This window comes from Felis catus, chromosome A3 (genome assembly GCF_018350175.1).
Source record: "Felis catus isolate Fca126 chromosome A3, F.catus_Fca126_mat1.0, whole genome shotgun sequence".
In the NCBI taxonomy this organism is placed as follows: Eukaryota; Metazoa; Chordata; class Mammalia; order Carnivora; family Felidae; genus Felis; species Felis catus.
This window is the reverse complement of record NC_058370.1, coordinates 26395787-26422900: the sequence shown is the minus strand read 5'-3', so window position 1 is coordinate 26422900 and position 27114 is coordinate 26395787. Positions and strand designations below refer to the sequence as shown.

Here is a 27114-nt window from a genome sequence, read left to right as displayed (position 1 = left end):
TGTAGTCTTAGAAATGGAAGCGTTGGGTTAAGAGGACTTTAGATTTTCGTTTACAGCTTACTCTCCCACTGGTAGCACATGAACCTTTGATACCATTTTCACTCTCACCAAGAATGTAGGCACGATTCCTTCACACTTACTAGAACTGGAGTTCTGGGGTCAGTTTTGCCCTTGTAACAGACCTCCTTGATTTATTAATGAGTATTTTATCTTCGTTTGCTCGTGAGACTCAAAGAGCAGGTTTGGTTCATCATTCTATGCACATGGCAGCCATTAAGCATAATTCCAAGATTAACACTAAAAATATTCTTTAGCTTTTGATTCTGAGGAGCATTTAGAGCTGGCAGGAAAAGAAATAAAGATCTAAAATGCCATTTTCTTTTTTATTAATTTAAGGCAACATGATTTTGGCTTAAATTAATGGAAATGATGAAGATTTAATACAAGGGGTCAAGGGACCCATGAAATTGATGAGTTAGAATTGTGTAGATTTCCTTTATAAATTTCTGGTGTATTTGTAAGAGGTAGAATCATGATTTTATCTGCTCTTCTTCACACACTTTATTCAAAGAAGAAGACCTCCTCGTCCTGATTTATCTCTGTTCCTCCTCTCCTCAGCCCCCAGTATTCATTCAGAGTCCTTCCTAATTGTGAGGTGGAAGGTGGCCCCTTGGTGTTCCCTGGGTTAGTGGTGGAGTTGAACTAAGACTCTGCCACAGAGCCTGTTCTCCATTAGGAGAAGAAATCAGGAGTGGAGCTCTCCTGCACTCTGGCCTGCTTTCCTTGAACTCATGGTTTAGGTGGCCAGCACTTTCCCTGGGCCTCACCACAGTCCCAAGTCCTCTTCCTGCCTGCAGACTTCCCATCGTTGCCAGAATGAAATTCCTGCGGCTCACATTGTGCCCCTCAGCGCCCTTCAGAGACTCGCAGATAGTCAGAATCTTGGTCCCGCAGCGCAGCGTCTCATCATTTACCTGGCTGCTCGCTCTTGAGCCTTATGCACCCAGTCCTCCAGGTGCTTGTTGAAATCTGTGCTTTCCTTGCATTTGGAATCTTCTCCCTCCTGTCTCCTACTGCCAGACCATCCACCTGCTAGCTTAATGCTAGTTTAACTTTTAAAACTCAGCTTAAGAGACACATCTCCCTGCAGGCCTTACCTCCGTGCCCTCTTTCCTCCGGCTCACTGAGTTAGGTGTCCCCTCTTCCGGACTGCCCCAGCTCTCTCTGTACGTCTGTTGCTGTGCTTTGTATTGTAGTAGATTTCATTTTCTTTCCTACTCCTTTGAGTTCCTTGAGGGCAGGACCCTGATTCTCCCTCCTTATACACCACCCCCCACCAGGAACTAGCATGGTGTAGCTTATAGGGGGCACCCCATAAATGTTTAATGAGTGAGTGAACATGAAATTGTGTCTAACTTTCGTGACGCACGTATGAAAAGAACTTGCAGAGAAAGAGGTCAGTTAGAACGGGATAGGAACTTATCAGTATTCTAAATCTCTCTTCTCCAAAAGCAGTGCGCATTTAGGAGTGACTGCTGTGCCTGTAGCATCTGTCGGGTTTTGCTCACCTGAGTTGTGCCTTGCTGTCACAGAAGGATGCCCTGCAGTGGTCTCGCAGTCCGGCTGCAGTGGAGGGAGAGGAGCCAGAGGACACAGCCGACGCGGAGAGCTGTGGGTCTAACGAAGCCAGCACTGTGAGTGGTGAAAACGATGGTAAGTACCCTTCACAGGATGGGCCAGGAGCTGCAGGCAGCTTGCTAGAGACTAACCTTCACTTCTCCCTCTTCCAGTTTCTCTTGATGAAACGTCTTCGAACGCATCCTGTTCTGCAGAATCTCAGAGCCGGCCTCTTTCCAATCCTAGGGACAGCTACAGAGCTTCCTCACAGGTAGGGAGGAGAGTTGGTGGCTAGGCTGGGGCTAGTTGGGGCCAGGCAGGAGATAGGACTCTTCCTCTGTGTTAACTGTGAGCGTGTAGGGAGAGTGGAGCGAATCAGTTTGGTTTTCACCTGTTGGTACAGTTCAGAGTGGGCCATAGGAAAAGTGGGCTGTGGATCTGAGAGCAGAGTGGTTTGTTTTTCTTCATTACCACAGATAATATAGTTTGCCTCCTACTTCTGACAAACACAGGAATATCTGGGACGGGGAAGGCACAGTGTAAAGTGGGGAGCAAATGAGCTTGGGAGTCAGCACTTGGAATTATGGCCCTGCCGCTCACCAGCTTTGGGACCTTGGGCAAATTCCTTATCTGTAAAACAAGGTAACAATACAGTACACTCAGCCTGGAGTGGTAGTTGGCAAGGTACTGGCCACGGCTCAGTAACACGAGTCAGTGCCACTCCCCCATGACATGCCTGAGCTGGTTGAATATATGAACTCTGTTGTACGAGATGGTGGGTGGAAACGTGGTGGAGAGGGACCACTCTTGTGGCCCTGCAGGTGACTCGGGCTCCTTTTGTAATCCCTCGGCGATACAGGCAAACAAGCAAAAGAAAAAGACTGGGGTGATGCTGCCTCGAGTTGTTCTGACTCCTCTGAAGGTAAACGGGGCCCACGTGGAATCTGCATCAGGTATGTGCAACCTTGTGATATGATGCTCCTTCCTCAGGTCTTGGGGCCTGCCTCCGTCTGGCAGCAGTGTCTGACCTAGGTGGTACGGTGCCCGTCGAGGCAGGAGGCCCTCCTGGTGGGCAGCACGCTGTGGTGGTGAGGCCTGAGCTAGGTTCCGGTGCTGAGCTCTGCCGTGCACACCGCCTTTTGGTCTCCCAGGGCGGCATGAGGGTCCGATGAAGGAGTGTGCAGGTGCTTGGTAAAGGTGCAGTGCTGTGCAGATGAAGATGGCGGTTTGGCATTCTTTTGTGATACCATAAAGCCAGACCATGCGGTGGTGATCTCTGACAGCCCAAGGTTGGGCCACGGAAGCACCCGCTATTGCTGGCAGTGTCTCAGGGAGAGCTGGGAGAAGTAGGCTTGTCTGAGAGCCCTGGGCGCGGCGGGTGATGCATTTGACCAGTGGAATGCTGTGCCTTCAGGGTTCTCGGGCCGCCACGCCGATGGCGAGAGCGGCAGCCCGTCCAGCAGCAGCAGCGGCTCTCTGGCCCTGGGCAGCGCTGCTACTCGTGGCCAGGCCGAGGTCGCCCGGGACCCTGCCCCGCTCCTGAGAGGCTTCCGGAAGCCGGCCACAGGTGAGTGGCTTGGCACTCATTTCTCTGCCTGTAAAGGGGGCCCCTGCAGGCCTAGTGAGGAGAGGACATCTTCTGTTCCACTTCCTGTACCAGTTTATTTTGATTTCTTGGGTGGACCTCTAATTTTTTTTTTTTTTTTTTTAACCTCGTAGTTTGGTTATTGCACGTGTAGATCTCTGCTAGACTAGAGAGAACTCCTTGTGGGCAGAGGTGACGCCACGTTGTTCCTTGTATGTCCCTGTAAGGGCGTGGCCCGTGCCTGCCGTGGTGCTGCTGCTTAGCAAGTGTTGGAGTGAGTGAAAATTGCTTTTGAGCTTCTCAGGGAAGAATTCCAGCATCTATTTTCTTTCTTGGGTAGCATCCTGTCACGTTTGTTCTCAGCACCCAGAGTTGCGGTCAGGACCCCTTTTTGTAGCCTAGTCAGCATGTTGCGGAAGGAGGCCTGTGTTGAATTTGGAGTGCTCCTCCCACCCCTCGGGAGGGCTACAGGCTATTTGCAAGGCCACTATGCTGTTTGCGATTTCAGAATTTACTTCTCAGAGCCCACATGCTGGTTATTTGTAGACGGGCCACATGAAACCATTAAGAAGACTAGCCTTGGCTTCTGAAAATTCGACTAAACCGTTGCCCAAGTGGGAGCTGGGTTTGTTGTCTTGCTCCTCTTCCAACTCCTCCGCAGTGCTTAACCTTAAGGTCTCATGAGTCTCTATTCTTAGTGATTTTCTCAAATACAAGTGACATTTGCTGACGCTTCTGTGAGAGAGATTGACAGCTCAGCGGCTTTAAACGGCCCTTAGTACTTTGCCGTGTGGAGATCACCTCTCTCCGTCCCGTTGAGGGAAGGCGTCTGCAGAGTCGTCTGTAGGACACTCAGTAGATTCACTTTCAGACAACCGCCATCATGTCTCCACTTGGCTTTGTGGAGCCTGTTCTCCAGCTTTGGAGGGAAGCTCGCAGCCTGCCCCCTGCCTGCTTCTCTGTGGGAAGAGTGTCCCTTTCAGCCTGTGTCCCGGCACGGCACAGAGTCTCGTCTGAGGATGCAAGCCCAAGCGTTCTCTTAGGTTTGGTGGCAACATCAGTGACCTGGACAGAGTGATTGTGACGTGCAGGTTAGGGCGGCCTGGATGTATGTGCGGATCAGTTCCGCGTAGTTTGGGGGCTGCCGGTAAACGTTCTCCCTCAGTTGACATTTGTTCCTTTGCTTTGAAAAGTCGAAAATCTGTACCTTGCTTCTCACTGCTTTACAATCACAGGTCAGATGAAGCGCAACAGAGGGGAAGAGATAGATTTTGAGACGCCTGGGTCTATTCTTGTCAACACCAACCTCCGGGCCTTGATAAACTCTCGGACCTTCCATGCCCTGCCAGCCCACTTCCAACAGCAGCTCCTCTTCCTCCTGCCAGAAGTGGACAGACAGGTGCAGAGGGGCGGCCTCCTCTTTGCTTCCCTCTGGGTGGGCTTCTGTTCTCTCTCTGAGTTTCTTTATTGTGCTTTTCGCCTCGATCCCTCTAGGTGGGAACAGATGGCCTATTGCGTCTCAGCAGCAGCGCACTGAATAACGAATTCTTCACTCATGCGGCTCAGAGCTGGCGGGAACGCCTGGCTGACGGTGAGTAGACGTTCTCAGACGGCTTGAGAGGCGCCTGCCGTGTGTGGTGTCGCTTGTCCTTGGTATTTAAAACCCAGACATTGATTTTTCACCAGTCTCTTCTTTTTCTTCAAGTGAGTATTCAGTGTAAGGTAGGCTTTCCTTGCAATACTAATGAACGTGGTGGGCGTTAATGTGCCCTATAGCTTTAAAGAAGGTACAGGGTGTTTGGGCTTTTGCCGTGTTGTGTGTATATATCCACCACGTCAGCGTCATTAAAACTTTCAACTCCTGTCTTTCTGGTAATCCTGGCATTGTCTAGATGGGTGGAGGAAAGTGCACCATGGCGTTGACCTATACGCTGAGCTCTTTTTGGACATTGCCACTTGAAGTGATTGTCGGCTTCTCTTAATTTAGTTTCATGGGAGAGCTGCACGGGGAGTGTGCTGGGAGGTCCCCAAGACTCCCTCTGGGTTTGATGATTCACTAGGAGGACTCATAGGACTCTGCATGTAGTCCTACTCAGGACTCATGGGACTTCGCATATAGTTGTACTCGTGCCTGTGATTTATCACAGTGAAGGAATACAGAGCAAAGTCAGCAAAAGGAAAAGACGCTTGTAGTGAAATCCAGGGAAACCAGGCGCAAGCTTACAGAGTCCTCCCAGAGGAGTCACACAGGATTTTCTCAGTGCTTCCAGCAGTGAGCTGTTGACAGCACATGTGAAATGTGATCTGCTGGGGAAGCTTGTTGGAGACTCGGTACCTAGGTTTTTTTTTTTTACTTGGAGCTGATCATGTAGGAAGCCTCTGCCTGGCATATAACTACATTCCAGATTCCCTGAAGGAAAGCAGGTGCTTGCCATAAACCATCTTGTTTGCATAAACAGTTTAGGCACAGTGAGCCATTCATGTCAGTTAGCGGGGGTGGGAACCCTCCTGAAATCCAAGTTCCCAGATGTCAGCCAAGGGCCAACCTTGTAAGCAGGCCTTTCCAAAGATAAGCAGTCAGGCCTGCCCTGTTAACTTTTTTCTGCACAGGGAGTAAGAATGGTTCTTTTATTTGTTTCTGTTTTGCTTTTTTGATTCATGTGTTGCTTTGCTGTTGAATGACTTGATTATCTGTGGGAAGAATAAATTTCCCTAGTAATAGACATGTTAGTTCTGTCATGAGTGAGAGCATGGTGTGGCTCTGGAGGAGACAGAAACCAGCATGAAGAAGATAGGATTAAAAAAAAGATCTCCACACTGAAACCAAAGTCATGTGTATTTTGAAAAGTCCTGATGTGATGGAATTGCAGGATTTACCTTTCCGTAAGATAGACGTTAATATCCTGAATGCACACACTCAAAAAGCTTTATTTCTCTTTAGGCGAATTCACTCATGAGATGCAAGTCAGGATCCGACAGGAAATGGAGAAGGAAAAGAAAGTGGAACAGTGGAAAGAAAAGTTCTTTGAAGACTACTATGGACAGAAGTAAGGCCCTTGGTGCTGTGAGTCCTGGTCTGGGCTTTGGAGGGCAGAGAAAGAAATACTCTCGAAGTTGTGCATACCAGTGTGCGGGGTGAGGACAGGTTGACCGCAGTGGCTTGCTAGTCTCACTTAGCTTAATGCCACTCTTGAGAAAGCTGATAATACATTTTTCTATGGTTGTTATTATGGACCATGCACATTTATTTTGTTCTGAGATACCTAACATCTAGAATAAAATAGGCATGTCCTCTCTGCCCCGTAACTGATGGTATGAATTTGGTTTGCAGATTGGGTTTGACCAAAGAAGAGTCATTGCATCAGAACGTGGGCCACGAGGAGGCTGAAATCAAGAGTGACTTGCGTGTCCCAGGAGAATCAGTGCGGCCACAGCGTGGTCCAGCTACCCGGCAGCGAGATGGGCATTTCAAGAAACGCTCTCGGCCGGATCTCCGAACTAGAGCCAGAAGGAATCTTTACAAAAAGCAGGAACCAGAACAAGCAGCGGTTGCTAAAGACACACAGTCTGTGGTACCAGACATCCCCCTCTACAAGGACGGGGAGGCTAAGAGCGACTCAGCAGAGGCGGGAGGCCCCCATCTGCCTGGCATGGCCTCTGCAGCACCTGACCCAGAGAATCCCGAATTCCTGACCCAGCCTGTGGCTTCCCGGACCCAGACCGATCCAGGCGACCTGGCACGTGCTTCCGCGTCTCCAGACAGGATTCCCAGCCTGCCTCAGGAGACTGCGGCTCAGGAGCCCAAGGATCAGAAGAGGAAGTCCTTTGAGCAGGCGGCCTCTGCGTCCTTTCCCGAAAAGAAGCCCCGGCTTGAAGACCGTCAGTCCTTTCGTAACACAATTGAAAGTGTTCACACCGAGAAGCCACAGCCCACCAAAGAGGAGCCCAAAGTCCCGCCCATCCGGGTAGGAGGCTGTTTGGTTCCTGGCTGTCCTGGAGCCAGGATCCCTTTGAGGGCCAGGAGATGTGCAGAGCCCCTTTGTAGAGATGGAAGGCTCTGGGCTGTCGTGTTAATTACATGAGCGTAGAGCCCTCTGCCAGAGAACCATTCTTGAGACTCGTAGTCAGGGGGATAAGGTTCTTTTTCTTCTTCACTTCTTTGTTACTCTGTTGAAGTTATCTCTGGAGGTCAGAATCCTTTGGGGTTTTTAAATCTTGTATTAGGTGGTGGTAGATTCTTTGTGCAGTGACTCACACAGTCCCACCAGAAATTAAATTTAGAAGCATGGCATACAACAGCCCTGGAGCTGAATCTTCTCAGAATGGGGTGGTGTCACGGACAGCCATTTTACCACCATTATTTCATTTGTAAAGAAAATTATTTGATTGTTTAGGCCATGACTCCTAAGCTACTAGAATCCCAGTTTAGCCTTACAGTTGCTAGGTCAGGCCACCCAGTCAATAAAACTGTCTTCCAATTCTTCTCTTGCAGATTCAACTTTCACGTATCAAACCACCCTGGGTGGTTAAAGGTCAGCCCACTTACCAGATATGCCCCCGCATCGTCCCCATCACGGAGTCCTCCTGCCGGGGCTGGACTGGTGCCAGGACCCTCGCAGACATTAAAGCCCGTGCTCTGCAAGTCCGAGGGGCGAGAGGCCACCACTGTCATCGAGAGGCGGCCACCACTGCCATCGGAGGGGGGGGTGGCCCGGGTGGAGGTGGCGGCGGGGCCACCGATGAGGGAGGTGGCAGAGGCGGCGGCAGTGGTGATGGTGGTGAGGCCCGTGGCCACCCTGAGCCCCGCGGAGCCCCGAGCACCCCTGGAGAGTGTGCGGCAGATCTACAGCGAACACAACTACTGCCGCCTTGTTCTCTAAACGGGGAGCATATCCAGGCTGGGTCTGCCGTGTCCAGAGCCAGGAGAGAGGACCCGATCGCTCTCAGAAAGGAGGAGAGCTGCCCGCTACGGAGGCTTCCAGATGTCCTCACAAGTGGTCTGGAAGATGCCTCCCAGCTCCCCATTGCTCCCACCGGGGACCAGCCGTGCCAGGCTCTGCCCGCACTGTCCTCCCGAACCCCAGTACCAGAGAGATTAGTTGAGCAACCTGCGTTGCATCTAGACGTTAGAACTGAATGTGAGTCTGGTACCACTTCCCGGGAAAGCGATAATGAGGATCGAGGACCCTCTCTTCTCCGAGAGAATGATCCTGTGCGGTCTCTAGCGGGGGGTGTTGTACTGGAAGGAGGACCTGGCCAGACCCTCGACCATGACAGTGACCCCACCATGAAGCATCCTGTGAATGTGACCCCCACTTCCACCACTGAGTTGTCTTTGGCTGGTTGCCTGCAGGACAGACAATGTGATGATGAATTAGGACTTGGTGATTCATGCTCACCCACGAGGGAAAGTGCTACTAGACAAGAAAACCTGACAACTGAGGCGCTCGTCTCTGATGGTGCTGCTCCTTGGGTGCCCGGCCTGTCAAATGATGAGGCGGTCGGACGGCCTGAACCAGACTCCAGAGGACGTGTCCCATCTGCTGAGCCCCAGGCTGTGGAAGAATGGGAGAAAGCTGCCCCCCTCATTCCTGTGTCAGCTGGGGAGTTGACTGAGGAGGGGCTAGTTCCCCCGGAGCACTTCTCTTTGGTCTGGACGGTGCCGTTGCAAGGGTGTGCTGACAGTGCTGGTGGCCACTGCAAACTGGTGGCAGATGAGAAGTTGAAGATCAACGGAGAGTCTGAAGCACTAAGTCCTCACGGCGAGTCCACAGACACGGCCTCTGACTATGAAGGCCACCTGTCTGAGGACAGCAGCGAGGCCGACCCCAGTGAGGCCACAGTGGTGAAGAGAGCCTTGGTGGCGGACACGGATGACAAACACAATTGGAACCACTCTGCCTCACTCTCCAAGGTGAATGGTGATCGGAGTCTGGTTATGAGGACAGACAGCATGGCTCCTCCTCAGAGCTGGGTGTCTCGTGTATGTGCAGTTCCCCAAAAGTTTCCAGATTCCCTGCTGCTGGCCAGTAGTGAGTACCAGTCAAGGCCCACATTGCTGGGCAGGCCTGGGTCCTCCATGGAGGCCACTAACCCACTCGTGATGCAGTTGCTGCAGGGTCACTTACCCCTAGAGAAGGTTCTTCCTCCAGCCCAAGGCAGTAGCAAACCCGAATCCCCACGACTCCCGCTTATGAAAGAACAGGGCCACGGCGGCTCCCTGGGAGTGGGATCTTTGCAGGACCCTTTGGTAAACAGCTGTGCAGGTAGCAAGACCAGCCCCCGTTCTTTAAGAGCTTCAAAGGAGCTGCTTCTACCTGAGATCCGTGAAGTGAGCACTGGTCTTGCCAGGCTGGAACCCACCCAGGCTCCTGGAGCTCCCCAGAAGATTGCCAAGACAGCCCCAAGTTTAGACTCCCTGTATCCAGTGACAAAGTTGATGGCTGCCTCTGGGAAAGTGGAAGAAGTGGATTCCAAAGAGCAGTTCTCTCCCGTTAGTGTGGAAGATCGGAAGGAAGCCCGTGACCTGTCCCAGCGCAGTAATTCAAATGCTGCCCCAGGCAGAAGTCCAGGAAATCTCACTACCTCGAGAGTCCCTTGTTTCTCATCTCCAAACGTGATCTCCTTGGATCCCGATCAGACAGGTCAGGCCCTGGGTAATCAGAATGGTGCTGGAGGTCAAGGGAAGAAGCTCTTTGGCCCTAGGAATGAGGCCGCGGCCCTTCAGCGCCCCAGACCCGTGGAGCCGACGCCACTGCCCGCTGATGCCCCTCCTGGGTTTCCCAGTAGGAAGTTGGGGCCAAGCAAAAACTCTGTGTCCGGTGGGGTACAGACTGCCAGGGAAGACTGGGCTCCAAGGCCACCGCCTGCCTCTCTTGGTGGTGTCAAGAACGAGAAGACTTTTGGGGGCGGTCCTCTCAAGGCAAATGCAGAGAACAGAAACGCAGCTGGGCCTGGTCCTCGGGAGCTGGTGGATCACTTGCAAGGGATGCCCTTTGTTCTTGACCTGCCCTTCTGGAAATTACCCCGAGAGCCTGGGAAAGGGCCTGGTCAGCCTCTGGAGCCTTCCTCCATCCCCTCCCAACTCAATATCAAGCAGGCATTTTATGGGAAGCTTTCCAAACTCCAGCTAAGTTCCACCAGCTTTAATTATTCCTCGAGCTCCCCCACCTTTCCCAAAGGCCTTGCTGGAAGTGTGGTGCAGCTGAGCCACAAAGCAAACTTTGGTGCGAGCCACAGTGCATCACTTTCCTTGCAGATGTTCACCGACAGCAGCACGGTGGAAAGCATCTCGCTCCAGTGTGCGTGCAGCCTGAAAGCCATGATCATGTGTCAGGGCTGTGGTGCGTTCTGTCACGATGACTGTATTGGACCCTCAAAGCTCTGTGTATTGTGCCTTGTGGTGAGATAATAAATTATGGCCATGGGAAAAGTTGTATAGTTAGTGTGTGTATTTTGATAATGATTGATCTTCCATCTGTGTACAGAACCCCATTGATATAACAAGACTCTGTTTCTCTAGGCGAGAGCACTCTTGCCCCTCCCTAAAACTTGTAGTGCTAAGGCCCCTCTGTCGCTTACCAACTCTGCGGGTCTTGCTGCAAGGGCTTCCCGCGGGGCAGCTCATTGGGCCGCCCGAGGCCGGCTGGCCAACTCAAGCTCTCGTGCAGACAGAGCCTGGTGTGGCATGGGGAGCTTGCTTGACACCCAGAGGGACTCGAAACTGAAGAAAGAAGGTTGTGTTCTCCATCGAGGGAACTAACCTACCCGAACTGAGTAGAAATGTCAGTCTTCCACTGCCCCCTCCCTGCCATGTTTCCTTCTGCTTGCTACTCCGGTCCTGGGGGAGTTAGTTGATGGCTGGGGAAGCCAGCACAGGGTTAAAATAACTCCCAGCAGTGCCCACCAGGGGGCCCAAGCACCTGCTGACCTCAGGGTCACAGTTCTGGCATTGGCCAGTTGACAGGAGCCGGTTTGACCTTTGGTTCTATTGCTGAAGCAAATTTGGGACTTTCCTGTCTCGGTACAATTCACTGGCCCACAGGAGCTTTTGGAACCTCGAATAGACTCGCTTGGACAACGGGGTCGGGCATAGGGTTGTCTTTCCTCTTAAAATGCCATCTGTAGACCTTGTAAGTCAGATGTCCAGATATTTGGCAGGTGAATTCCTCTGCTTGACACCCTCCCTGTCACTTTGGACTCCGTGGGACTGGGCATCTCCACGCACCTGTGTATGTGAAAGTCATTTTACATTTCAAAGCAGTGTGTGTTTCTTATTTTTATATTTTTAACTCTTTATCCTTGGATGTATAAAGTGAATTTTTTGGCTTCTGTAAGTATGCTCTATGCACCTCTAATGTTTTATCATGTATTTATATGTTGTACACAGTACTGGCCGATTCTGTAAATGGATGTATTGTACAGAGAACACAAGTGTCTCTTCCTTATTTTCCGTCTTCGGCATCATTGCATTAAAGTGGTGTACTTCTCTCCACCTGTGTCAGAGCCACTGCGCGCTGTGCTGCCCGACACGAGGGTGGAGTGACTGACTTGTGATCTGCCAGCGTGGCTCGGTCGCCTAGTGGACCTGCTGTAGCCTGCAGAGCCACAGCCAGCCCGCCCGCCCGCGCTCAGCCGAGCAGACGTGTCTCGCCCCTCACGTCTCTTCTCTTCCGACCTCCCACTGGCCGCTCGCTGCCGTACGTGACAAATCACCGCCACGGGCGTTAAGTGCTCTGGAGTCCAGGGTGAGTGCCCTGGGTGGCCCCAGGCAGGCTTTCCAGATCTGGCTCCAGGGTTACCACCTTCAGCAATAGCTGGGGCCGAGGGCTCCGTCTGATGTGCTTCTGACAGCAGGTTGCTGAAGAAACAGCCACGCTCGCTGCCTGCCTCTCTCCCAACACATTAACAGCGCAGACGTCTCATAGTTGTCTTCCCTCACCCTGCTTCCTGCCTTACTTCTTACACCTCGACTTGTGGCAGAGTTCAGAGCCCTCATTTGACTTAGGTCTCCCTATGTGAGTGCTTCTGTGTAAAGTAGAAAATTGGTGTGACTTCAGCAAGTGTCATTTCACCCGAAAGGTCTCCCCCCACCCCACCCCACCCCACCCCACCTGGGTTCATCCACTGTGGCATTTTTGTCATCTGAAGCACGAGTGAGAAGTTGGCAATCATGTGACTTAAGTGCAGTATTGGCCAAGTCCCGAGTTGGCAGCTTCAAGAGTCTGTTTACCAAAGACAGGGAGCAGAGGCCCAAGTGTGTTTGATCCTCTTCTTCCTTCTGCTGTGACCTTTGGCGGCCTCTAGGCTACAGGCAGAAACTGGTCTGGTCCATGGGGCTGCCCAGGGACAGCACTGTTCTTGTATGTCTCGTGGTTTTGGAAAAATAAACGTGTACAGCCTGCGCTTGTGGTCTCCGTCCTCTTGTGTGGCCGCCCCGCCGGGCTGGAAAGGAAGGCCAGGAGTGCGAAAGCGGCACCGCAGGAGCGAACGTCGGCTCGCTTCACCTCAGCTCCGGCTCCAGTGCTGATGTCCTCGGGCTGGAAGCTCTTCTGTGAGGTCAGTGCCGAAGGCCCAGACTCGCCGCTTTTGCTGGGTCTTTAGACTCTGGGCGTGACTGCGTTGACTGGAAGCCAAAATCGAACGAGAACAGTGAGGGTGCTCATCCCAGCTGCCCTGCTGAGACACACTCGCCGAAGAGCTTTCTGGTGGCTGGTGGCCTAGGGGGGTGGTGACCAGTTCTGACCTTGAAAGATCTGTAAACACGAGCGCCTCGCTGCATAGCGGGCAGCCAGCAGGTGCTAGTGGCGTGGGCCTGAGGGTGACAGGCTGCAGGACGTCCCAGTCCGTCCCCAGACATACCTGGAGTGCTGACACGCGCGAGTTTGTGCTGCTCAGAAACAACCCTAGTAAAGAAACAAGCCAGAAGTAAAAAGACACACGGCAGAAGTACAGATTGACTAAAATGTGTATCCGTTAGCTCGTTTCCCGTGAGTTGGTCGAGGTCGGCTTTCCGTGTGGTGGAGTACCTCCTGGGGCAGTTCAGTCTGCAGTTCTGTGCTGCTGCTGTCGGTGGAAGGGCAGGTGGAGAAGTGAGGTTGGGTGGCCCTGTAGTGACTGGGTGGCCTCCTAGTGGCGATGATGTGTGTGTACTTGCGCTGTCGGGGCACGGCACCCGTTGGCTCGCTTAAAGGCCGCGGGAGCTTAGAATGCTTTAGAAAGCAGGCCTGGGACCTGACCTTGCGATCGCGTCTCGAGTGTCGTGAAGGAGGCAGCCGAGGACGGTGGGTTCAGCACGCGAGCCCTGTTCCCCCTACTGGCTGTGCGGTCTCCGCGTCCGTCTCCGCCCGCGCTCCCGCCTCAGAATGGGGACGGCGATTCCTTCTTTGTAAAGTCGTTAGTGCCTGGCACGCAGGGAGTACTCCGGACTTTTAGCTTGCACCCGGCAGGACAGTGGCGGCCTGACCTTGGAGTAGAGGTCTGTGTGACGCCTGCCACCTGCCTGATCCTTGCCCCAGAGGGGGACTGTGGAGAGGCGGGCCTTGGGCGCCGAGGGGTGGGGTGGCGGCCTCTCACCGGACATGTGGCTTCTGGCCTCACGCTCAGACTGTAGTTGCTGAGTGCACAGCCCTAAGTTCAGAGACTGGGTGTCTGGCAGAGGAGACTGTTTGTACTCATGATCTGAAGGACGAGGAAACCTAACGTTTCAGGATACGGAGAGACGATTATTGTACTGGCCTGGTGAGTATCGTGACTGTTTTATGTCCATCCTGCTCTAAAGGAAGCCAGAAGCTGCTCGAGAGAGGGATGGGGAGTATGTGTGTGCTCCATAGAGTAGCCTGCCTAAAATCAAGGGCCCCGGGGACCAGAGCATCTGCCTGCTTGCCTCCTGAGAGGAGGTGGCACAGGCTGTGTTGCCCTTGTGTGTGGGCACCGTTTAAACTGATGGGGAGAGTGGGCTTTGTGACCCTGGAGACTAATACTTGAAACCAAATGTTGACGGTGACCATACTTCCTCCTGTCTCCGTGCATCAGTTTGAAGGCCTGGACTAACTACTGAAGGTGCAGGCAGCAGCTCTAGAGGGAAAAGAAGAGCGACTAAAAGAGCTGTCTGGGCAGTGGCTTTCAACCTGGCTGGGGACACAGACCCCTCGGAGAGCCCGACGGAGGCTCCAGACACCCTCCCCCAGGAAGGCACATCCACACCAACTTGTGTGAAGTATGTCATAGGGCCCATCGGCTCCTCAGGCAGCTGGGGACCCCTCATTGAGGAGCCCCTTGACTGCCGGGAACCCGAATAAAATCTGGGTTGATACAAAAGATCAGGGAGGGGAGAGAGGACTTTGCAAAGGATTCTTGGGTTTCTTGTAAACTGGGCTTCCCCAGTGCATCATAGTTAGTTTTAAAATGCACTTCTGTGCCTATTCTCCCCTTCGCTCCCCTTCCCCGAGTAAAGGGAGGGTGGCCTGTTCTGTCATGGAGTAAATTTTAGTTCACTGTTCCATGGGGGCATTTCCTATTTGACGTTGTCCTGTACGCTGTTAACAACAGTGGTCCTGGGGCCCCAATTAAAGAAGCCAGGCTGGGATCAAGCAACGCTTCTCCGTCCTTGAGTGACGATGTCTCCTCGATCTCCGTGCCGCCGTCCTGTGGAGCTGTGTGGCACTTCATCCGGAGGTAAGCGCTTTCCTGGTCTGCGTGCGTGGTCTGTGTGCGGTGGGCCTGGGCCCAGGGTATGCCGTCCCAGGTTGTGGGGGTTTCGGGTCCCTTGGTGATTCTCAGCAGTGGTAGTTTTGGTAGGACAGGGGTTTTCATGGTATCACTGAGGCACTGCCGCCGTTGGTCCCTTCGTTGTGTGAAGAGGGGCACCTAGCTGCTGTCTTTGGCTTTCACCGTCCGTGCCGTCCTTGTGAACAATCGCCCTTATGAACAGACGGGGTTCCCTGGGTGCAGTGTCTTTCAACTATTGTCCCCTCTCTTTTCATCTTTTTTTTTTTTTTTTTTGAGAGAGAGAGAGAGAGAGAGAGAGAGAGCGCGTACAAGTGGGGGAAGGGCAGAGGGAGAGAGAGAACCTTACGCAGGCTCCATATTCGGCACAGAGCCCGACATGGGGCTTGTGACCTGAGGTGAAATCCAGGGTCGGATGCTTAATCGACTGAGCCACCCAGGTGCCCCCCCCCTTTTTAATGTATTTTATATATTTGGGTTTTATACAGAATTTCAGCTTTCAAGATTCTTCTACCATTACAAAATATAAATGTTTTAAAAACTGTCACGTGTGTCTGTGTCTGTACGTACACACACACACATTATAACAGTAAAACTGACACTTACGCTTGTAATTCAGAATTTTTTTAAGAACTCATGACAGGTTAGCCCCAAGCCATATTCCTGCAAGTTTTCCTCCAGGGTTAGCCTAAATGATCTATGTAGGATGAAAAAAAGACTGTGCACAGGTAAACTGCCCTTTTCCCTTAAGGTGGGATTGGGAGTTTGGGGTCGAGTCGGACGTCAAGTGCAGAAGGTTCAGAATCAGGGATGGTGTTTCCTCAGTTTTCCAAGCCAGCACTTAGCGGGGCCAATCCGTGTGAGTTTGGTCTTGGCCGGCGAAGACCTGCGCGCTGGGGCGAGGGCAGAGGCCGCGTGTGAGGGACCTTGCTGGGTGACTGGTGTGCACCCCCGGGAAGGTGCCTCCCGCACCTGACACCTGATGAGTACCAGTAAGGTTCGTTTCCTTCTCTTTCTGACGGGCTAGCTGTTGAAATGACAGGATTATTTGTTCGAGAACAGTTGACTGAGGGCCTGCGGTGGTGGGCTAGGGCGTGGGCCGGGAAAAGGTGGTCTCCTAGCAGAAGGGCATGTCTGTCGGTGCCGAACTAGATTTGCGGGAGAGAGTCGGCTGGCAGGGCTGTTGAGAGGACACGGTGGGAATGAAGCGTCTGATTTGTTATTCAGTGTTTATTAAGTAGATTCAGTCTTATATATGATATACAGATTCAAAAGAAAAGGGATTCCACATACTTATGAAATCAGTGCATTTAGCAAGTAATACCATGGAGATAACAGCTCGATTAACAGCTCATTGGTCTTTTGTTAAGTGAGGGAGAGGGACTTGGCCTGTGCTAGTCATTCCACAAACAAAACAGAATTTAGTTGCATCACATAAAGAAGACACAGTCTAAGAATTAAAATATTAAGCCACATTTACTGGAAAAAAACTCACTATATAGAACACAAATAATTTTTATAGAGCGTTGAGGAGGAAGTCCTCACCTGCTTAGAAGAGCCACGTTAAGTTGCATAGGTGCATATCTGTAAAAATATAATTTAGAGGTGTAGCCATTGATTAAGTAGTAAAGAGTCACCTTTAAAAGTTGGTGCCGCCCGCTGTTTGTCTCAAGTGCCATATGCTTACCGTCTGGAGCCCCCTGCCCCTCCTCAGAGGGTGATGCCTCGCGAGCAAGCTGCCTCCAGGGGAACCCTGAAGAAATGTTTGTACCATCTGCACTGGCAAGTCCTAAAACCTCATCTCGGATGGGGAACTTGCGCTCTTCCGAAACATGTCTAAATTATGCCAGAGGATTGACAGCCTCTTGGGTCGTCCCTGAATCCTGGGCGGCTTGACCCTGAAGGTCACAAGGGTCATCTTGACCTCCCCGCTTCCCGGGCTGCTGGAAGAACTACACCGGCCCACAGCCCTGCAGTCAAGTCCTGCTCGCACTCTCCGAGAGGCCACGCAGGTGCCCCCGCCGGCAGCCCCTGGGAAGTGTCTGCTCTGACCCCTGCTCCTCAATGGACCACGTGACGGACAGAGGCCTGTGGGCCATCTGACGCACGGAGATTTTTCTGAGCTTAGAAAAGTATTTTTCAGCAAATCTGAGTTCTATGTGGCGTAGGGTTTTTGCTTTTGTTTTTAGGTGGAAACACAGGTAAAAAGTGAGAGGTTTTTGTTTTGTGGCTTTGCTAAGCAGATGAGCTTAGTGAGGTGCCCCTTCCTCCTCAAGAGCGAGTCTTGCAGAACACACAGGGACGGGGGCATCTGTACATGTAAACAGTACACTTTCACTGAGTCCAAAATTAGGAGCAAAAATACAAAGGTTCACATTGGTCTTAGGTAGATACAGGCGAAAAAGGATTGAGCTGTTTAGCTCAGAAACAACAAAAACAAAGTTTCTAAAGCACCACTAAATTATATAAAAATCAGACCATGGACGGATTGAAACTGGTATTCTGGTGAAATACTTTACTATCTTGTAAAAAGTTTTACAAAAAATTACAAATTAAAAGTATCAACCCTCTGAGTTCAAAGCAGCATTTTGAAAATGAACTGGTAGTTAATCCTGTAACCACCCCTGGAGTCGTAAGTGGCCCTTGGGAATAGGGATGGCCGGGTTCCACCTGTTTGAAATCCTTGAAAACCCTGCTCGCCCCCTTCGGTCCCCCTCCCCCTCAACACTGCCCTTGGGTATAAACTGTCCTGGAGGTGATGGTAAAATGAATTTCAGATGGGTCACACCATTACTGGTCGTCTAGTTATCCACCACTAAGACCAAATTCCCATTTCTCCTGATTCTACTCTTCTGCTGGGAATAGCCTCCTGCAAAGACTCAGGAATTGGTGTATTCTAACTCTTGAGTTACCTTCTGGCTTAGGATCCCCCATGATGAATCTGCGCCCCCGAGGCCCTCCGTCAGAATTTCAAATGGCTGCGGGGCAGGGCCTTGGAAGCTCCCTTGAGGAGAAGGCAGTCCCTGGGGTGAGGGTGAGGGTGAGGGTGCGGGTGGGACGGCAGGGACGGCAGTGAGCTAGGTCCAGCCGAACCAGCTCTTTGGTGCCCTCCAAGTCAGGAGTGGGGAGGGGTTGAAGCTGCATCTTTGAAAAACGCAAAACAGAACAAGGTCCCTGACTGAACTAGCTAATGGAGTCCTGTTTCCACACAGTGACTTGCTCCTGATTTTGCCATGACCAGGGCTTCAGGCATAGCTTCACGGAGGGGCCCGCCCAAGTGGTGGGGTCACCGCGACAGAATCCACTGTCCCGGAGGGGCCGCGGGGAGCCCCGGCGGGCCTTCACCACGAGCACCCGGGGCCTTCCTCTCACACGAGTGTGCCTGCGCTCTTGCCCAGTGCTAAGGCAGGCCGAGGTGGCCGGCTGAGGAGAGCCGACTTCCAACTGGAGCTTATGCTGATCTTTAGCTCTAATCCCTTGCGTGTGGGTGGCGGCCGCAGCCCCTCCCAGCCTGCCTCTCTCCTGTCTGTGAGAGAAGCGCTCGCGCGCGCGGAGCCTGGCTTGGGTCCTGCCTCCGGGAGGGGAAATGACACGCAGTTGGTATCAAGAATTCTAAGGCGGCGATTGTCTCTGCCAGTTTTCAACTTTAGGATTTTCGCAAATTGCCTGGGGGAACGTTTTGCAAAAGACCTGCTGATTACTTTGTAGTATTGTTCGCTCACAAAAATAAATATTTACACAAATTGAACCGGGAGTAGCACTGAGCAGGTGGGGCTGGACATGTGGGTGGCCGGGTTGGGGGACAGGCCTCGGGCACTGGAGCTTGTGCTGTGCTAAGGGGGAGTCTCGGGTGTCCTGGCCCTGACCGGAGGCCGGGGGATGGGTCCGATGGAAGGCAGAGGTGCTGTGGCTGGGTAGGGCGTTGGAGGCCACTTGAGAGAGAAAAGACCACCCTGAACTGCTGGGGGCTGGAAGTAAGCAAGGGGCGGGGCGCGGGGCACCCTACCTTTCAGGGTTCCGGATCCAGGGCCCGCAGCTCGGGCCTGGATCCGAGGCGGGTTGGGGCCTCCACGCTGGAGCCCCTCCCTGGCGCTCCTGAGGGTGGTCTGCCGCTGGTGCCGGGAGGCGGTTGGCTGCAGAAAGCTGGTTTGGGAAGGGGCGCCTGCTCTGGGGTCGAGTGGCTCTCTGTGGCCGTCCTAGGGTCCACGCAGCCCTGGCTCCCCTGGGGCCTCTCTGCTCTGAGGGAGGAAAGGCAACAGAGGGCTTCTGCCGGCTCTGGGCAGGGGCAAGCAGCGGAGAGCTGCTGTCATGGCTACGGAGTGTTGCATGGAGAGGCCCCTTGGGCCTTCTGAGGTCTGGGTGAATCCCTGGTTTTAGCAGCACTGGTAGGTATTGCACTGAGCAAGAAGAAGTGCCTATCGGGGAGGAAGGAAACCGGGCCAGCCTTTTCTTTTTGTCCTTTTTCACACTCCAGGGATTACAGGTTTCTTCTAGGACTGGCCCCTTGACGAGAAGGGTGCGTCCTAGGTGAACCCAAGTGGCTTCTCCACTTCTGATGGTTCCTTTACTCCAACCACGGGGACGGAGGATGGGAGCTGCCAAGTCCAACCAGGGGCTCGCAGCTGCTTTTTCCTGTTTGGTGGCTACCTGACAGCTGAGGGCTCACCCTGAAGAAACAGGCCCTTCCTGGCAGGTGTCTGAGGGCTCTGGGCCTGTGTGGAGAAGTGTTCAGACCTGGCTGCCTGGGGGCAGGTGCCCGCGAGCTGCTGCTCATGAGGGTCCAAGCCCTCTCTGGGCTCTAGCTCCTGGCCACCCCTCTGGACTTACCTCCCAGGCAGACACATGGTGTGGGGGAGTTGGGCGATAGATAGCCATTCAGAACAGGCTCAGGGCACATCCTGGAAAAAGCCCACGCTGGAGTGTGAGGTAGAACACAGGTGACCGTGTGACGGGGGCTTCTGTGGGGTGGGGGTGGGGGAGCCATTTTTGCCTTTGCTTTGCATTGGGTGTGGGCGAGGTCCTCCGGCTTGGCTGTGCGGCTTGGCTGTGCCGGGTGCTCAAGGGGACAGCCAGCCCGGCACCTGCCCCACCTCACCCCGCCCTGCCGTCCCCCAGCCCGCGCCAGTGTAGTGATATGGAATGTTAGGTCACAGGGATACATCCTTCTGATCAGACAGACACAGACTGGCAATCTGTACAAACACAAAAGAATCCATTTTCAGAAAAATAAATTACTAAGGGGGGAGGAAGAAAGGGTCCACTTTGTTTTTCTCAATAAATATGCAATTCTGCTCACCTAAGACTTGAAAGGTAATTATCTGGGGGTGGGATTCTAACATCAGGGTCCACGAAGATGATTCTAAATAGAGCTGCGTCCCCAGCGCCTCGTCAGGGGAGCCCCAGCCCTTCCAAAGCTGCCCCATGGCCTCTTCCAAGCAGGTCAGAGCACCCGTGTGGTGAGATTCCAAAAAAAAGTGTCCTTGTGCCCAAAGTCGCAGGTGCTTGGCGTGTGGCTAGAAACCGCTCTTTTGGATCCCACCTCTTTCAAAAACCAAAATGTACCAAGTGGTGAGGCAGGAGGCCGGGCCGGGCCGTCCTCCTTCCCTAGGGTAGTGCGCTTCAGGTGCCGCGGGTCAGTTCTGCTGTAAAATGAGGTTTTCCAGTTCGTCCGCGGAGCGCAGCAGGAAGGCCGCGGACTCTCGGTAGCCGGCGATGAGCTGCCGCACAGCGCTGATCTCCGTGGGGCTGAGCTGGGCGGTGGGCATGGTCCTGCTGGTGCTGTTGCTGGAGGGCGTGGGTGTGGGCGTGCTGGAGGCGGTGGCGGCCCCGCCTTTCATGCTGAGGTCGGTGGGCCCTGCAGAGGGGAGAGTGTGGGTGAGGAGCGGAGGCGACACCTCCCATGGCACCGGAGGCCATCGCTCTGTGTTGTCTTGGGGGCTTGCTGTGACTCAGGCACTTGGGCCTCTTGACGGGTGTATGCCAGTGCCCGGAATGGGGCCTGGTGCCAGCAGACGAAACGTGGGCTTCTCTGTTAACCCTCAGGGCGATCCTCAAGGAAGGGACCTCGTCGGTGATGGCGGGGGGGGGGGGGGGGGGGGGGGGGGGGGGGGGGGGAAGCAGAGACCTGGAGGTCGAGGTTTGCCAGAGATCACATGGTGAACGTGGGCCCTCGGCTCTGCCTTTAGGGCAGGGTGGGACGTGGTGGGGGCACGGGCTTTACATCAGCCAGCGTGGGGCTCTGACCCTCGCTCCCCGGCCCGGCTCCCACCTGCACGGCTCTCTGGGGACCCTCAGGCGGACAGCGCTCCCCTACCGTGCACATATCCCAGCTCTGGCAGCCGGGCGAGGGGGAGGCCTCAAGGCAAAGAACTGCCCTGCCTCTCTGCACTGTGGTGAAGCAGAGCTCCCCCTGGGAGAACGGCCGTGGGCTATCAGCGTCTGCGTGCGCCGGAGAGGTGTGCTGTTCCTCCCAGCACCGGGAGGCTGTCCGGGAGAGGGTAAGCACCTTGCAGCAGGCACCCGACACCCTGAGAGGCACGGGTGTGTGGAAAGCCCTGGAGTCCAGAGTGGAGCCGTGCGGGTGCTCAGACCGGGGTGGGACTTCTGTCCAGGTGGAGAAGGCCGGGTGCCCTGCGTGGCTGTGGGAGAGGTTGAGGCCAGGCCGGGCAGATGGTGATGGTGCCTTGCGGGGGCGGGGTGCCTGGCACGGAGTGCCACGTGGAGGAAGGTGCTGTGGGTGCTAAGCCTGTTTCCGAGGAGCCGCAGAATCCCCCTTCCTCTGAGGAGGTGTTCTGTGCCTGAGCAGGGGGAAAGTCCATGCTGTGGGGCAGATGTGCGAGGGTCGGAGTGGTCGGGACAGGACCTAGGGGTGCTATCTGGAGAAGGCCCCTTCACCCTCCAAACGGTGGCGGCAAAAAAGGAGCCTGAGGTTTTCTGAAACAGACGGGAGGATGTGAGGCAGGGGCCACCAGGCCCTGTCTCCTCTCTGCCTTTCCCAGGCCACTCCACGGGTGCCTGAATGCAAGGCCTGCTCTGCCACTCTGCAGGCAGCTCAACGTCCCTGAGCCTCGGAACAGGAGGAGGCTGCTGGGAGGCTGAGCCCTGCCTGGGAAACATTCCGCGTGGCCGTGAGCTGCCAGGCCCACTGGGAAAGGGCTTCCAGACAGGTTGGGGGGGGGGGGCGGCTTTCTGAACGGGCTCCCAGGAGATGTGGAGGCTCCTGGGAGTTGAAAAGCATTCTTGAGAGGTGTTGAGCGAGGAGGAGGAGGAGGAGCATACCTGGAGCCTCCTCGGGGGGCCGTCTCCCTGCTCCTGCCTACCCACCCTCCACCCCGGGTGGTCTCACCCTGGCAGGTAGGCATGTGAGGCTGTCCTTGGCCATCAGCCATTTCCCCACTACCCCGTGGGTTCTGACGGCCAGCTTCACTCATTACTGCATCTGCAGTGGCACTTTTTATGCTGCTGCAGAGAGAGATGGACAAGCTCCAGTCTATGGAGACGTCGTGCCTGGAAGTGACCTGCTGGTTGACACTGGAAGCGGGACCTGCTGCTAAAGGAAGCTGGTGCAACCCGAGGCGGGGGGTGGGGGGGCACCTGTCCCACGGGCTGCTTCCTCTTTGACCGGAGCACGTGGACATCAAGAAGCAGGTCCTTGGAACTGGCTTGCTAAGGACCGTCCTTGGAATTGAGAGTCAAGGGAGCAGCTAAGTCTGTTCAAATGAAATGCAGGAGGAAGAAGCAGGGCTGTGACTTGCTGGAAACAGCAGCCAAGCAGGTGGTGGCCTCCCCTGTTGTTGGCCAGAGGGCTGCAGGGGACAGGTAGGGGGCAGGGGTGCCTCCGCAGACTCCTGGAAGCTGCAGGGCTGCCTCCGGGCTAGGGGAGGGTTGGTTTCCCCTGGAGCGGCTCCCAGTCTCTCTCAGACAATGAAGGCGAGAGCCGCCTGCCACAGTTGGTGTGACCGGGCCCTGGGGTTCCTCTCTCTCCCCTTGCCGAGCCTTGTCCTCTTGTCTCTCTTGGACAGTAGCTAGAGCCCAGAGAGGAGAATGTCCCTATTTCCTGCAGCCAGTCTGCTCTGGAGCCATCCTCCCGCAGGCGCTAGTGCTGACACTCAGGTGTGGTTGCTGGAGGGGCAGGAGTGGGCATGAGATGCCCAGCACCCAGGAGAGGGGGCCAAGCGGATGTTATCTAAGCTCATTTGCATCTCCCAATGACAACCTGATGAGCAACGTGTGGAGTTCCGAGCGGCTAACACATCGCCCTGCCAAGGCACCGGTCTGACTGAAGGGTCCCTTGCAGGGCTGGCTGCTGCGGGGGAGGGCAGGAGGGCTGGGGCGGCTGCTTGTGGACAGCTGCTGGACTCCAACCCAGTGCTTGCAGGGCATGTGCTGCCCCAGGCCGGGAGGTAAACGAGCAGAGCTCTGCTACAGTGACCTCGCCACCCACCTCTAAGGAAGGAGGGTGCATACGGAAGGGAACGGAGGCCCCGGGAAGCACAAAGGGCAGAGCCAGTTGCCTCCCTCAAAGGAAGATCTGGCTGCTGCTGGAGCCTCTCTGGCAGGTGTGAATAGGGCGCAGAGGGGAGCAGGCCCAGCGCCCTCCCTGGCCGCTGCAGCCCGGAGACGGGTCACGCTGCATGGACCAGGTCGGGGCCTGTCACCATTGCCTGCTGCCTGGAAAGGACTCAGCCTCACGCTCCTCATGTATATCTAGGGGGTCCTAACTTCTCTGCCCTGGGGCCTGTCTTCAGATACTCTAATAGGGTCCCTGCTCAGAGGTCAGATGGCTCTTCTTCCTGGAAGAAAAGCCACCCTTCTGGGACAGTGGTCCCACCTCTCACTGGGGCTGGCCACTCCGGCTTCAGCTTCAGGGATTAAGGCCAGGCAGCCTCTTATTTTAGGTTAAGAGGCATTAGGAAGGGATGAGAAGTTAAGCCCAGGCAGGAATCTTCCGGGGACCTGCACACACTTCCTGGTGGTGGGGGGCAAGGTGAGCGGAGGGGGCTTGGGCTTCCTGCCGTGGGTATGGGCCAGCCCCTCCCTTGCTGCCCGGGGAACGTTGAGGGGTCTCCTGAAGCCAAGGACAAGGGCTTGAGAGCAACTCTCAGGCATGTTCAGCCAAGACCTAGAACCAAAGTTCCCTGGCCTATGGGCAGTACTTTCCTCCAACCTACTCCTCAAGCAACTTGGGGTCACCCTCAGTTCTCCTCCTCCCCCCTCTGGCTTTGAAGGACCCTCACTGCACACAGCCGCTGCCTCCTGCCCTTCTGATTCAGATCTCACCACGAAGACAGAGCAGAGTTCACAGCCCTGCTTTGCTTAAAACCTATCAGTGGCTCCCACCGCATACACAACCAATTCCAAGCACCCAGCCCTGAGGTCACCGCCCCCCCAACCTACTCCCCTCTCGTTCCCCGAGGCCGCCAGGCTGCTCTCCACCAGCCGAGTCTGCTCTTCCCCTGCTGCTCCCACCCCGGCTTCAAGTGGGGCCCAGCGTGAATGGGCCTCAGGTCCCCACGCTAGTTCCCACTCAGGGTGATGCTTAACTCCACAGGGAGTTCTGCGTCTTCTCAGGGACCGTTTCTCCGATACTGGGCTATGTCCTGTCTGCATCAGAGGCCCCTGGGAAGTACTGCAGGGGCACCAAGGGAATCACCAGCTTAAGGGGTTGGAGTTGGGGGAACAGTTAACTGTCACCCCAGGTGACCTAGATGGGGCTCCTAGATGGGGCAGGGGCAAGGGCTGAGGCCCGGGGAAGGTGAGGACCTGCCCAGAGCCACTAGACAGGCCCCCCGCAGGCCACAGCTGCTGAACTGGGCCGTGCCCAGGCCTGATGCTGGCTCTGCTACCAACTCCGAGTGGTCGACCTGGGCCAGTGGCCACCTCGCCAAGCTCTGGTCACTGGGGGTAAAGCAGGTGTGTGGAGAGGATTCAACTCAGAGCAGGACCTTGGCTGCAACTCAGTGCTTGCAATGGCCTGCGAGGAGCCGGAGCTGGGAGAGGCCCAGCAGCGCATCCAGTCGAGCGCTGGGGCAGCCTCCTCGGAGGCGAGAAAGGACTGGTATGCTCTGTTTTAACCAGCTGAGGTTTCCTCACCGTCCAACCTGAGGACTGGCCAAGACTGTGAAATGGGGCAGGTGTCTGTGCCACGCGGCCTCTGCCTCCCCACCTGCCCTGCCCCCTTCTCCAGGCTGCGATACACACAGACCTGGGTTCTGGTCAGGGAGCCAGAGAGCCCGGGTCCCCCCACTCACCGTTACTGTGATTTCCTGTTTGGAGGGAGGCGGGGGGCTGCAGGTTGCTGCCCAAGGCCCCGTAACCGCGGTAACTGTAGTTGAGGCCGCCGTTGACATACACGGGGTCCTGGGAGTAGGAGGAGGCTGGCAGTGAGTAGGTGGAGTGGGTGATGGCTGCAGAGTCCCGGGAGTGCTGCTTGTCCAGGGCAATGGGCTCATCCTGCAGAGTGGGAACCGAAGGGTGCTTTGAGCTACGGGCCTCTGCTCATCTCTCTGCGGGGCAGGTTCGATCCGTTCCTGCCTGGCTCAAAAACCCTCTCAGAGGCCGGGCTCCCAAGGTCTGTGAGGCCTGTGTGACCGGGCCCTCTGACTTTCCCCATCTGCCCCACTGCAGCTCCGTCTGGGTCCCAGGACGGCCTTTCCCTCTCTCCCTGTCCCCAGCTGTCTCCAGCATGACTGACGGTCACCCTCTCACCCCTGCCACACCAGGAACAACGCCCGGGCAGCTGTGGGTAAGCAGGTACCTGGGAGGACTGGTAGATCTCCAGGCGCATCCTTTTGGCTGCTTTTCTCGTCTCGCTCTCGCAGGCTGCCGCCAGGATGTTTTCTGCCATGGCCGAGGTCAGGTGGGGAGGTGTGGGTCTCGTCTGCAGGCAGAACGGGGATGGGGCCGGTGCTGGGGCTTACCGAGACCCTGCCCTGGAGGTGGCTGGGACAGGGCTGGCGTGTGCACTCCAGGACCGTGATCTATGGAACCGCGTAATCTTTCTGGGCCTCAGCTTCCCTCCTCTGAGAATCAGGGATCGTGGTTCCTGCTCCCAGGGGCATTGGGAGGGTCAAGGGGAAGTGTCTGGCCAGGGGGGCCACCCAGGAGTCCCCGGGGGGGTGGCGCAGAGGGAGCAGGTGGACCGGGGACGAGGGGCTCACCATCTCCATGCCGTTCTTCTTCATGCGCCGGCAGGACTTGAGGTATGTGCGGATGCGCTTGCGGGCCCGCTCCTGGAACTCGGGAAACTGCCGGCTGCAGGACTCGATGATGGCCTGGATCTTCTCCTTGGGCTGCTTGGAGATGGGCACCATGCGGTCCAGGTTCTCGTCCACAAAGAGACGCACAAACATCTGTGGGAGACACCGGCTGTAGGAAGGGCCGCCGCGGCTGTGGCCCCGGCCCCCACCCCGCCCATCCCTCACGGCACTCACATTGAAGGCCTTGAGGCGCTCAGGGTCCATGCCCTCAGAGTCGTTCATCTTATCGTTGTCCTCGTGGTCATCGTGGTCGTCATCGTCGTCATCCGCCGTGGGGGCCCGGCCCACCGTCAGGTCCTCAGGGCAGCCACTGACCTCGGTCTTGATGGAATCGTAGCTCCCGGAGCTGTAAGGGGGCGACTGAGAGAGGGCAGGGGCCGGAGGGTCAGACCAGGCCCGCTCGTGGTCTCCGACAGCCACGGAGAGCTCGGGCACCGGGATGGTGAGCGCACCTAACTGCCACGCTAGCCACAGTTTCGAGGTCCTGTGTCACTTCCCCTCTCCACTCCCTTCCTCCGCGAATGGAGATGCCCGGGGGCAGCAGCAGGCAGGGCAGCAAAGGTCTGGGCCCATGTGAGTGCTCTACTCGGCGGCAGCGCCCACAGCACGACCCGCCGCATCGTGTGAGGGACGGGCACTCGTGGGAAGGGTTCCCAGCCTCTTCTGCTTCTGCCAAGACTGGCTCTGGTTTTGGGGTTTTCCTCCCCGATCCCCAAGGAGCCGCAGCCCGAGCCGGCAACCGAGCTGTCACATAGGCAGCGAGTAAGCGCCGTCTGTCAGGGAGGAGGAACAGACGGGCTGGGAGAGGGAACCAGCCAAGGCGACAGGTCCATCAGGCAAAGCGCATTCCCGAAACTCCTGGGCTGGGGTTCCCCTGTCTGCTGCCACTCCTGGGGAGACTCCGTGAGCCCCATCACGGAGAGGGGG

At 55.4% G+C, this 27114-nt stretch overlaps 2 protein-coding genes and 1 long non-coding RNA gene across 22 annotated transcripts in view; 2 read left to right on the top strand and 1 right to left on the bottom strand.

Annotated features, from left to right (window-relative positions):
- ASXL1 (ASXL transcriptional regulator 1) overlaps nt 1-11694 on the top strand; it is a 75111-nt gene extending 63417 nt beyond the window's left edge. For 7 of the 9 annotated variants that reach the window (XM_023251341.2, XM_023251340.2, XM_045053755.1 and 4 more), the window contains 9 exons: nt 1593-1713; nt 1791-1888; nt 2477-2570; nt 3032-3184; nt 4438-4601; nt 4697-4793; nt 6144-6249; nt 6534-7167; nt 7695-11694. In XM_023251341.2, coding sequence (XP_023107109.2) covers nt 1593-1713; nt 1791-1888; nt 2477-2570; nt 3032-3184; nt 4438-4601; nt 4697-4793; nt 6144-6249; nt 6534-7167; nt 7695-10613 — 4386 coding nt within the window. In that variant the 3' untranslated portion in view covers nt 10614-11694. Of the gene's footprint in view, nt 1-1512; nt 1714-1790; nt 1889-2476; nt 2571-3031; nt 3185-4437; nt 4602-4696; nt 4794-6143; nt 6250-6533; nt 7168-7694 lie in introns of those variants that run through there. The other 2 variants (XM_023251346.2, XM_045053757.1) reach the window with 2 other exon arrangements.
- A 669-nt stretch (nt 11695-12363) lies between these two features.
- Nucleotides 12364-25690, top strand: LOC123384327. Of its 2 annotated transcripts, none has more exons than XR_006595246.1 (3): nt 12364-13942; nt 14237-14878; nt 25556-25690. It is a non-coding gene; the product is annotated as an uncharacterized LOC123384327 (long non-coding RNA). The 2 variants fall into 2 exon arrangements; XR_006595247.1 differs by having other exon boundaries at nt 12364-14420; nt 14753-14878.
- The window catches only part of NOL4L (nucleolar protein 4 like), a 126466-nt gene continuing 115491 nt past the window's right edge, over nt 16140-27114 (bottom strand). For 8 of the 11 annotated variants that reach the window (XM_045053758.1, XM_045053759.1, XM_045053761.1 and 5 more), the window contains 5 exons: nt 26362-26547; nt 26089-26280; nt 25686-25808; nt 25180-25381; nt 21086-21726 (listed from right to left, as the gene is read on the bottom strand). In XM_045053758.1, the coding sequence (XP_044909693.1) occupies nt 21239-21726; nt 25180-25381; nt 25686-25808; nt 26089-26280; nt 26362-26547 (1191 nt within the window). In that variant the 3' untranslated portion in view covers nt 21086-21238. Of the gene's footprint in view, nt 20784-21085; nt 21863-22225; nt 22639-25179; nt 25382-25685; nt 25809-26088; nt 26281-26361; nt 26548-27114 lie in introns of those variants that run through there. The other 3 variants (XM_023251347.2, XM_045053763.1, XM_045053764.1) reach the window with 3 other exon arrangements.